The sequence below is a fragment of the Bison bison genome, unplaced genomic scaffold (assembly GCF_000754665.1).
Source record: "Bison bison bison isolate TAMUID 2011002044 unplaced genomic scaffold, Bison_UMD1.0 scf7180017864180, whole genome shotgun sequence".
Lineage (NCBI taxonomy): Eukaryota > Metazoa > Chordata > Mammalia > Artiodactyla > Bovidae > Bison > Bison bison.
This window is the reverse complement of record NW_011494752.1, coordinates 15,502,907-15,513,406: the sequence shown is the minus strand read 5'-3', so window position 1 is coordinate 15,513,406 and position 10,500 is coordinate 15,502,907. Positions and strand designations below refer to the sequence as shown.

General features: G+C 61.6%; 1 protein-coding gene across 2 annotated transcripts in view; it reads right to left on the bottom strand.

Moving 5' to 3' along the window:
- Positions 1-10,500, bottom strand: part of PER1 (period circadian clock 1) — a 17,061-nt gene that overhangs the window by 2,224 nt on the left and 4,337 nt on the right. Inside the window, exons 1-20 of one of the 2 annotated variants that reach the window (XM_010843053.1) lie at positions 9,159-10,494; positions 7,235-7,657; positions 7,023-7,121; positions 6,770-6,924; positions 6,334-6,455; positions 6,036-6,237; positions 5,833-5,884; positions 5,551-5,693; positions 5,104-5,182; positions 4,920-5,026; positions 4,616-4,769; positions 4,421-4,529; positions 4,198-4,329; positions 3,885-3,990; positions 3,627-3,792; positions 3,410-3,540; positions 3,034-3,213; positions 2,181-2,423; positions 701-1,302; positions 65-245 (exon numbers count right to left, since the gene is read on the bottom strand). In XM_010843053.1, coding sequence (XP_010841355.1) covers positions 65-245; positions 701-1,302; positions 2,181-2,423; positions 3,034-3,213; positions 3,410-3,540; positions 3,627-3,792; positions 3,885-3,990; positions 4,198-4,329; positions 4,421-4,529; positions 4,616-4,769; positions 4,920-5,026; positions 5,104-5,182; positions 5,551-5,693; positions 5,833-5,884; positions 6,036-6,237; positions 6,334-6,455; positions 6,770-6,924; positions 7,023-7,121; positions 7,235-7,515 — 3,244 coding nt within the window. In that variant the 5' untranslated portion in view covers positions 7,516-7,657; positions 9,159-10,494. Of the gene's footprint in view, positions 1-64; positions 246-700; positions 1,303-2,180; positions 2,424-3,033; positions 3,214-3,409; positions 3,541-3,626; positions 3,793-3,884; positions 3,991-4,197; positions 4,330-4,420; positions 4,530-4,615; positions 4,770-4,919; positions 5,027-5,103; positions 5,183-5,550; positions 5,694-5,832; positions 5,885-6,035; positions 6,238-6,333; positions 6,456-6,769; positions 6,925-7,022; positions 7,122-7,234; positions 7,658-9,158; positions 10,495-10,500 lie in introns of those variants that run through there. The other variant, XM_010843054.1, reaches the window with a different exon arrangement.

Here is a 10,500-nt window from a genome sequence, read left to right as displayed (position 1 = left end):
GCTTCCCAACTCCCCAGACACTGACCTACCCTGGAAAGTATTTGGGGGGGGGGTGGGCACTCACGCGTGATGCTGGCGGAAGTGCTGCCCCCCTCATGGGAGCCTGAACCAGAGCCCAAGCCTGAGGCCAAGGAGCCTGAGGCAGCAGAGCCCGTGCCTGATCGAGAGTCCTCTTGTAGCAGCAACTCCAGCAGGTCACTGGAGCCCGAGAGAGCATCCTGGTTGGAGGACTCGGTTACCTCCGCCTGGGGGAGGGGAGGCGAGGGGGACAGGGAGGGATTAAGGAATCAACACCTAGGCTTCCCTTCTACTGCTGCCACTGGATGGGGGCACACCCAGCCCAAGTGGTCTCTTCCCACTCCATGACAATGGGCTCAGGCTGAGTGAGAGGAGAACTGGCGAAGAGGAGGGACGTGACGCTGGACCCCTTCCAAGTGGCAGACGCACTCTCAGAAGTTTATGGGGATGTCCTCGCCACCTGTCAGACAGACAGGACTGTCCCCACTTTACAGATGAGGCAGCTGATTTCTGCCTTGTTCAGAAACTCAGCTGGGGTCTCCCACCCCATGACTCCATCCTTTGGGGACAACCAGGAGGGCAGAAAGAAGCGTGAGGGGGAGGACCAGGTGGTGGGTTGGGGGAGAGAGCCATGTGGGGGCCTTAAGAGGATGGGGGCGGGGGGAACCGGGTCAGAGCTCACCAGTCTGGCCTCTGGTTCTGCCGTCTCCTCGCTGGGAGGGGGGTGCCCAGCACTGCTCCCAGAGCCCGCTGCCGCTGCACCCCCCTCACCTCGAGGGGCCTCCTCAAGCTGCAGCAGGTTTAGCTGGAGTGGGGAGCTGCATCTTGAGTTGAAGAGCGGAGAGTCGGGGCGGTGGGGAGGGCTCGGGGGCAGGGACGGAGACGGGGAGCGGGAGGCAGGGGTAGGAGGCCCCTCAGCAGGCATCTGGGGTGCCCCATAGGGGTAGGTGGATGGGGTAGGGAACAGATAGTTAGGGAGCACCAAGGCCACCATGGGGGTCACCAGGGGGGCAGGGAAAGCTGCAGGAGGCACAGACGTGGGAGCAGGAGGGAGAGGCTGAGGGCCACCTCTCGGGGGGAACACGGGGAGCGGGTATGGCTGGACCACAGCTGGGAAGGGAGGAGTGGCTGGTGGCGGGGGCCAGGGGGCAGAGGGTGGCACAGGCGAGGGCTGGGAGATGTAGCCGGGGGCTTCGGCCCGAGTTGTCTGGTGGTGACGTGAGCGCTTGGCTTTGGATCGGCAGTGGTGGCGGCGGCCGGGGATGGCAAGGCTGTGGTGGCAGCCTGAAGGGAGAAACGAGGGTTAGCAAGGCCCTCAGCCTGGGGGTTAGGCCCCTGCAGCCCCCACTGCCCTGCCACTCTGACCAGGGAGAGGGTAGGTAAAGGACCTCTGGCTCCCCGGCCCACACATAACAGAGGGGACCCGGGAAGACGGGGAGCCTTCAGGGAAGAATCACAGCGACAGGGGAGGATTTATGGACAAAGGAGCCAGGGAAAGGAGAGGTTACATGAAGGGTTGTGCTGGGGGTGTGCAGAAGACAGAGGCATGCTGGCAGACAGGAGGCGGCAGGGTAGGCCCATGGATGAGTGAGCAGGTGGCTCTGACCCCTCTGCCAAACTCCAGCAGGCACTGCCAGCCTGGGTGATCCTCCTGCCAGTTGGGCCGTGCTCTGCCTAGCTCACAACGGAGTGAAGAGGTGGGCAGGAAAGCCCAGTCCTGAGTCCTACGTCTGCCTTCAGGGAGCCTCCCGCAGGCACCTGGAGGGCAGCAAGCTGCCCCAAAACGCTGATCCTCTGCCCCCTGAAGTTGCCCCAGTCCTCCCAGCCAGTCTACATAGACCTCCCAATCAGCAAACAACAGAGTCCTGAGTGGGCACACTTCCTGCCCCTACACTGGGCCTGGAGCGGCTTACCTGAAGCAGAGCGCCTCGGCCTGCCTCTGAGTACAGCTCCCCAGGCTGCCCTTCTTGGGCAGCAGCCCAGACCCTCGCCCTAGTGGGGAGGGGCTGGCGAGGGGCCTATCCCTGGGCAGGGCCCTGGTGGTGGAGGCGGCAACACCCTGGGTCCCTGGAGCAGAAGCCTCTCCCTCAAGAACTCCCTCCCCTGACATTCTGGTCCTCGACCGGGCCGCGGGCAGGCTCAGGGGCATCCCAGGTGGCTACCTCGCTCGCCAGGGGCCGAGGGGGCTGTGGAGGAGCTGTCCAGTCCACGCAGCCTGCTGAAGTCACGGAAGCGGCTGAGGAAGGCCTGCTCCTCCTTCTGTGTGTGCAGGGACAGCACGGCCTTGGTCAGGCCCACTGGGCGGTAGGCGTCTGGGGCTGGGTCAGGGGCTACCGTAGGACTAGGGGCTGGGCTGGGAGCTGGACCGGGAGGCAGGCTGGGCAGGTCCTCCATCATGATGATGTCTGAGGATGAGATGAGGGAACGGTCAGGAGCACCTCACAATTAGCACACCTGCACCAACCCCTCCACGTCCAACAGCTTAGCCAAACGCCCGGCCTCCACCCTGTGGCCAAGCCTAGGCCTCCCCTGAAAATCCTGGCCACCTCCCCCAAAGGACCGGTTCTGGGCAGCTCCATGCAAAGGTGTCTCAGGGTAATAAGAAAGGACACTCGGTCCCCTCCAGGGGCCTTACCCAAGGATGACACCCCCATGACCCTCTTCGGAAGGGAAGCCCACCCCGACTCTTTCCTCACGCATTTTCCAGGTCAATGCCCAAAGACCCTTCAAGGGTTTTACAACAGCGTTGCCTTCAGCCCCTCTGTGGGGAGCACCTTAGGTTGAACCCTGCACCCCAAACTTTGTGTGTGAATTGACAGTAAGAACACAGGAAGCAAAGTGGGGGACAGACAAGGTGGCGAAGGCTGGCGGGCGAGCACAGAGTGAGAAACGCTAAGATGGAGGCTCCTTCTCTCCATTTGGGGCCAGAGGGCAGGAAAAGGCAAGGAAGGAGGGAGCTCTGGCTGAGGGACCAGATGGAGCCCTGGTTCTGCGCCCCTTCAGCCACACCCATACCCGACTCCGGGGGCTTCTTGTCTCCCACATGGACGATGGTGGAGCTGAAGCTACACTGACTGGTGATAGACACCACGCTCTCCGCCTTATTGGCCAGGGCGAGCGGGCTCAGGGCTCCTCCTCCCACCACCGGCTCCTTCAGAGGGGTGGCCTCCTCCCCAGGCAGCACTGCTGATGGATCTGTGCAGAGAGATGGTGCCAGTTACCACCCTGCCCCCCGGGTGGCTGGGAAAGGAAACCCCGGTGCAGAGGAGATGGATGGCACAGGGGAGGCTGGCAGGGGGACAGGACAGAGTGAGGTGGGGGCCCCAAAGACATGTAGAGGCACAGGGCCAGAGGACAGGGCTGCGGGAGCAGGGCAGGCCCGAGTCTTCACCTTTCTTGGCGCCCACAGAGACTGGGCCTGCCCGCTGCTTGTCGTCGTCGGAGGCCGAAGAGGCAGTGCAGGAAGAGGAGGACGCACATTTGCGCTTTGCGGTGCTGGGGAGGTTGCAGCTCTCCAGGTACCTGAGGAGGCACCAGAGGACATGAGGGCAGGTCTGGGTGGGGCGGGGCCGCGGCCCCAGGCAGAGAAGGTGCCCAGATGGCCTGACCTGAGGATGCTGTCCAGGCAGTTGATCTGCTGGTAGGAGCAACTGGAGGCTTCTTTCCGCTCAGCGTCCTCAGCGGCCAAGGCCACTGGGGCCTGGATTGGAGCCGGGGCCGCCTCCAGGTCTGGGGATTGGCAGGGAAGGGTCTTGGCCTTGAATGTGCCAGTAGCTGGATCAAGAAGAGAGAAACTCTTCTGGGTTGGGCTGAAGGTCCAGGGACCCCCCAGGCCTCACTCCCCACCCACACCCTCGCCAACTCACCAGGGACACGGGGCCGGGGCAGAGGCCGGGCCCGGGACTCAATAAAAAGCTGCTGCCCCTGATGCTTCACCAGGTGCACATCCTTACAGATCTGCTGGAAGGTCACCTGTGGAACAGGGTGGGGAGTGGGCAGCACTGGGGGGCCTGGCCAGCCTCGGGAGCCCAGAGCGTAGTACAAGAGAAAGGCCCCAGTGGGAAGATTATGACGCGAGCAGAACAAGAAAGGAAAGGAGGTGGACGACGCTCCCCTGGGCTTGGCAGGGCTGACTCTTGAGGACAAGGGGACAGGACAGAGGACTCAAGGGCCACTCACCGGGGCAGGAGGCCCAGGTCCCTCGGCATCACCCCCATTGCTGTCACTGGAGGAGCCAGGGCTGAGGAGAGGGCCAGAGGAAGGCACAGGGCCTACTCCACAGAGGCCCGTGGGGCTGGGGCTGTGCACAGGCTGAGGCAGGGAGAGTGACTATGGGTTAGGTGGTCTGAGGCCCACTCTGCCCCCTTCCTTATCTCCCAAGCCCCCTCCCATCAACCCTTACCTGTAACAGCAGCTGGTGGATCTGCTCTGAGAGCTCTTGGATGTCAGAGTCCAGGGACAGAGCAGGGCTGGGGACCGGGGGAGTGAATACATCTTCATTCAGGGGCGCCCTGTGGGGTGCGGGAGGGGAGTTGAGCCCTGGCCCCTCCACGCTGGCCCGCCTTCCAGGGCATGATCCACTTACGTGCCCACTTACGTGCGTACTTTGTGGCGGCCCAACACAAAGGCCACCTTGCGGCTCCAGGGGTGCACGAAACCAGCCCAGCTGGTGTCCATGGTGACGTACTCCCCATTACGGGCACAGAAGCGAATAGGGGAGTGGTCAAAGGGCTGGCCGGCCAGCTGCAGGACTGAAGGCCATGGGAAACAAGGTGCAGGTCAGTGGGAGGGAGGGCTGAGTGAGGTGGAATCCCCCCAACCCCGAGAGACACAATCACAGGAGCAGCCCCAAGGAAGCCCTGGAGACAGCTGGAAGTGCGATCAGGAAGAGAGAAACTTACTCTTCTTGTGAATGGCCAGCATGAGGGGTCGGTCCTCCGGATGCAGGAAGAGGAGCACTGGGGCCCCCAGGAGGTCCTGGGGGAGGTAGCCTAGCAGTGGGGCAGCCCTGAGAGGAGAGGGGGCATCAGAGGGGCCAGAGCCTCGGCCCTGGCCACCTCCTTTCCCCCCAGATCCTGACCTCACCTCTCATCCACATCCTGGAAGAGGCAGCTGGGCGTGTGTCGTGTGGTGAAGATCCTCTTGTCAGGCGGGATCCGGGGAGCTGAGGCACAGGGGGCGAGGCCATTGGATCTCAGGCAGAATGCTCCCGCTCCCAGGCCCTCCATGTGCTGCCTCAGGCCTAGGCTGGCAGGCAGATGGTTCCCTCCACAGCTCTCCCCCGAGCCCCCTGGCCTCCAGAGACGGTCTGGACTATCTCTGTGCCCCACGCCAATAACGAAACTGAAAACCAAGGCACTTTTCTTTGCCTTCTCCTAGCTTGGAGCTCTTACCCAGCTCGACCTCTAAAGGGGTGTTCAAACCCTCATTCTGTTTCAAAGTTGTCTCCCAGACTCCTGTTCTGCTTCACCCCCAGCCTAGAGGAGGCACCCTTCCTCCTACCCCAACCAGGTCAGGCCTGGGGCTGCCCACCTTCATAACCAGAGTGAATGCGCTCTGCGATGAGCAGGCAGCATGGCTGGGCAGGGGCCCCGTCGGAGACCCGGATCTTGGTCACATATGGGGTTAGGCGGAATGGCTGGTACCGAGGCCCCGGATCCCGGTCAGGACCCCCTCTAGCAAGGAAGAGAAAGGGGCATTAGAGATGATCAGTGAAGAGCCACCCACCCTCCAGCTTAAGGTCATGGCTGACCTAGCAAAGAAGGGTGGGGGGATGGGAGGTGGAAGGGGTCTGCTCCCACGTCCCCCACCAACCTGATACGACAGAAGACAGACTTCTCCTGGGTGAAGTCCTTGAGGCCTGAACCTGAGACAGACCAGGAGGGCAGTGAGTACGGCTCCACATCCCCTCCCTGGGCTGAGAAAATCCCAGCGAGGAAAAGCCTGGGTCCCCTGGCCCCTCACAGCAGTTGCTTCCGACGACTGCTCATCTTCCCCTGAGCACTTAGGGACCTCACCTGCAGAGGTCCCTGGGCCCCAGGTGGGCAGGCGGGATGGGGTGGTGGAACCGTAGAAGACACCCACGTCCTGGGGAGCCAAAAGCTCAGAGAAGCGGGCACCCCGGAACACGTCCCGCTTGCAGCGCAGCAGGACACCCGCCTGCTCGGAAATGTAGACGATGCGGCCTGTCAGGAAGGAGACAGCCACGGAGAAGGTGTCCTAGGCGAGAGAGTAAGGATGAGCACAGGTTCGAGAGCTGTGGGAACGGGGCTGGAGGCATGTCGGGTGTGGGGCGGCGGGGGGGTGCGCACTGACCTGGTTGCGGAGTGTGTACTCAGATGTGACGTGCTCCAGCTCCTCCAGAGTATAGGTGGACATGTCCATGGCACACGGTTCGCCCTCCTCCAGGCTCCATTGCTGGTAGAACTCCTGGTTGGCTGCAGGGGTGGGTAGTGGTTTAGTCACTCAGTCATGTCCGACTCTTTGCAACCCCATGGACTGCAGCCCACCAGGCTCCTCTGTCCATGGGACTTCCCAGGCAAGAATACTGGAGTGGGTTGCCATTCCCTACTCCAGGGGATCCTCCCAACCCAGGGATGGAACCCAGGTGTCCTGCATTGCAAGCAGATACTTTAACGATTAAGCTAGAAGGGAATCCCTATGGGGTGCGGGCAGCAGCGCATTTACCGAGGAGACAGCTCCCCACGGTCACCCAGAACCTGACCATTATCCTCCCAGGAGCAGCACTCACCTTGCACCTGCTTGACACAGGCCAGCGCGTACTGCAGTGTGGCCAGAGTCCCGGAGCGGCCCTTGCCCCTGCGCTCCGGGGGCAGCCGAAGCTTGAGCTCTCGCAGTGCCGTCATGAGTTCTTTCTGAGTCCTTGCCCGAGCTGACTGTTCACTGCTGCAGGGCCCACAAGGAGGGAGGGGGTTACAGGCATTAGCCCCAGAGCCTGGCCTTCAGTCCCCTTGCCCCCGTCCTCCCCGTCTCCCCCCACAAACCTGCAGCCACTGGTAGAAGGGTTGTCTGGCTCAGAGCTGGCACTCAGGAGGCTATAGGCAATAGAACTGCTGGGTGGGGATGGGCTCTGAGAGTTCGTGCTGCAGGAGAAGCAACAGGCACACGATGAGCAGGCCAGCAGCTGGGGCCTGTCTCCCTGCTCAGATGGCTCCAGAGACCACTCCCAGAACCTGCTACACCCATCCAGACACACCTCTTGCTGCTCTCAGTGGTCTCCAGCAGGGCTGAGTCCTTGCCATTGCCGGAGGAGGAGCTGTGCGAACTCCGCTGAGATGCACCCCTGGACTCGGGTCCATTGGACTCATTGCCGCTAGAGCCATTGCTGTTGGCATCCGTGTCATCAGCCAAGCTGGGGCCAGGACAAGGTCGGTGCTCTGGAGGCCCAGGGGATGGACCCCCTCCAGGACAAAAGGGTTCCCCTGGCCTGGGGTCCCCTCCCCCTTCAGCCCCTTCTAGGGGGCCGCTCCTGCTCATGTCTGGGCCATGGGGAGGGCAGGAGAACGGGGAAGGTGGAGAGGCCACCACAGACGCTCAAGGGGCCCAGAAGGCCTGGCTAGAGGAGGGAGGTGGGAGACCCAAGCCTCAGAGGCCTCAAAAGTTTGACCACAGTCAGCACCTGAAGAGACCAAGGAGAAAAACCTGGGTTGTAACTTCACAACACCTGTCGGCTTCACTCGGACCCTCCCTTGCAGGCTCCCATAATCCTGGGACCCAGGCTTCCAACAGGCAGCCTGGGCAAGTTCTGTTCCTGTCCCCTTAGCCGGGGCTGCAGGTGGGTTTTCCCCCAACATCCCCTGTCAGTATGGCCTGGGTTAGATAGAACCTGAGCGGTCGACTAGGACTACAGCTGTGAGCCACAGCCTGGATACCTCCCATCCCCAAATTCCCATCAGTGCCCCCCCTCGGCCTGGGACATCAAGACCTCAGAGCAGGGGTTGAGCCTGCCGCCTCCTATATTTAGGCCTCCGGGCTAATTTTACCCGGGGGCGGTGCCACCTCCGCCGCACATGCGCGCGGACGTGCGCGGCCCCACCACGCGCTTCCGCCGCCGTCGCGGTCGCCAGGGAAACCGACGTCAGCGGCTGAGCTCAGCGGTTGCTGGAGGGCCCACAAGAGGGCGGCAGGGGCGACCCCTCCCCCCTTTCTCGGCGGAAACAGGGGGAATGCCACCCTCCCATACTGGCAGATGCAACCAGGGGTCGCCCACCTCTAATACATCCCAGGTTCCCGGAGGCCTTGGTGGCTATAGGAAGAGGGGCGGCCATCGGAGTTTCAGAGGCTGGCCTTGCTCCCCAGGGCAAAATATAATCACCGCCGCCCTCGGCGTAAAAGCCTCGGCCGGGCACTCGCCAGGATCCCAGTTATGCTGGTCAAGATAACACAGCCTTCCCTTCTCCGGCCCCTGCACCCTCCCCCGCCCCACAGGACCGAAGCCGGCACCTGCCATTGTCAGGAACCCAAGAATCCTCTCTCCTCACTCCCCTACTTTTCTGTACACTCAACCACCCCACCCCCCTCAACATACACACCCATCCGAGGCAGACATACTCAGCTCTGACCAAGGGACACACAATAGCCAGCAGGTAGTTAGTTCTTCCCTTCTCCAACCACACCCCCAACCCCAGAGCATTTTCTGAGCTGCAGGAGAAAAGGGAAGGCTGTGGCCAACAGCAGGAACTAGCACCGGGAACGGGATGTTCCAGCCTGAACCGGGCTGACATCACGGCCGGCGCGAGGCCAGGGATTGGAGGAGGGAGCGCAGGGAGAGCGTAAAGCCCGAAGAGGTCCCGGTGCTGGGGTAAAACCGGGGACCCCCGAGTGACAAAGGCAGTAGGGGAATGCCTGGGGAGGGGAGGGTGTGAGGCCGGGATGGCTGGGAGCCGGGAGAAAGCTTGAAGTAAGGTAGGCAAGCAGTAGTGCGGACGCTCAGTACACGGTTCGAGGAATACCTATGTCCCCGGGGACAGAGAGGGGGTGGACAACCGCAAGCAAGGCGGATTACTGGTGTGCCGTCTGAGCGCCCGGGCCAAATGCGGTCCATCAGGCTGCAAGTGGCGGCAATCCGCCAGTCTTCAAGGCCGAAGACTGGCCACTGTGGTGGCCGCGGAGATGCTTACCTGGCCGCGCGAGCGCCCTCCGGCCGCCTGCCTGCCGCCGTTGCAACCCGCAGCGGAGTGGAAGCTCAGCGGGGCCAGGAGGCGGGTTGCATAACGCCAGGCACTGCCCCTCATTGGCCTCCTGCCGGTGGAGCCGCAGGCCCCGCCCCCAATTGGCTGGGGATCTCTTCCCGGCGCCTGATTGGCTACTGGCCCCCACTGAGGTCAGGGCTGTGTCACACACACGGGCGCACGTGGATCTGGGTGCTGGCACTGGACTGAAGGGCCCCAGACACCACAACCCAGCCAATGGGCGCAGTACGCCTTGCACAGTAAATAATGGAAGGGAGGGGAGGGGAGGTAAGCTGCCCCTATTCGGGGAAAATACTTGGGCCACAATAGGTATTTAAGAGGGGTCTACTCCCTGAACTGACCTGTCCTGCACAACAGGACACCCTGGCCTCGCCAGAGGGTGGGCAGAAAGAATGCAGACCTTAGGAGGTGGGCCAAGCTGGATGAGATGACTGGTCCTTGGGAGGAGAGGGACAGACAGAAACCCAGCTTGGCTGTTCCTAGATTCCCCTCCCCAGCCTTGTCGTCATCATAAAGCCATATCCAATCCCTTCCTCTGACACTTCAAATCCTGTGGACAGCTAGGAGGAGGGCAATTTGAGGAGGGAGTGGAGTGGGATGATGGATGCCAAACAATGGAAGCGGCAGATAGAACCCAACAGAGGCTGTGAAGGGAAACAATGGCAGGTGCTTCCATGCCACTCTGAGCAACCTACGTGGTGACTAGTGCTTTTCTCCTGAGGATGCAGCCACCCACAGTTAGGGCTGGCCCCTAAGTGAGGGCCAGGAAGCCAGGGCTACAGGGCAACAAAGGGGGTGGCTGAGAGAAGAGACCTTATACACAGAAAATGTGGGGTGGCAAGGCCTTCAAGTCCCCACCACTAGGAGAAGACAAAGCCAAGCACCTCATCATCTATCTCCTTAACTGTATTTCCCAGCCCCTAGAAGAGAACCTAATACACAGTAGGGTGATAATAAACATGGTGACTTTGTTGTAAATATAGCTAGGGGAGGAGGAGGGACGTCAGCAATAGAGAAGGGGCTGGAAATTATATTTTTAAGAGGCAAGGAGCAGAACCCTGAATCCTAATTTGAGGGAATAAAGTGCCAGTTTGAGCCGCAAAGAGCTGCAGTTACACAGACCCCCTCCAATCAAGACTGAGCTGAAGTTCCTGTAGGGCTCCCTAGAAACGTGGGTGGCAAGTGAAGAGGTTGATGCTGACGTAATCAGCTGTGGGTGCACACCCCTCATTGTCACGTGGCCTAAGCTGTCCTTAACAGTGGTGTTCCC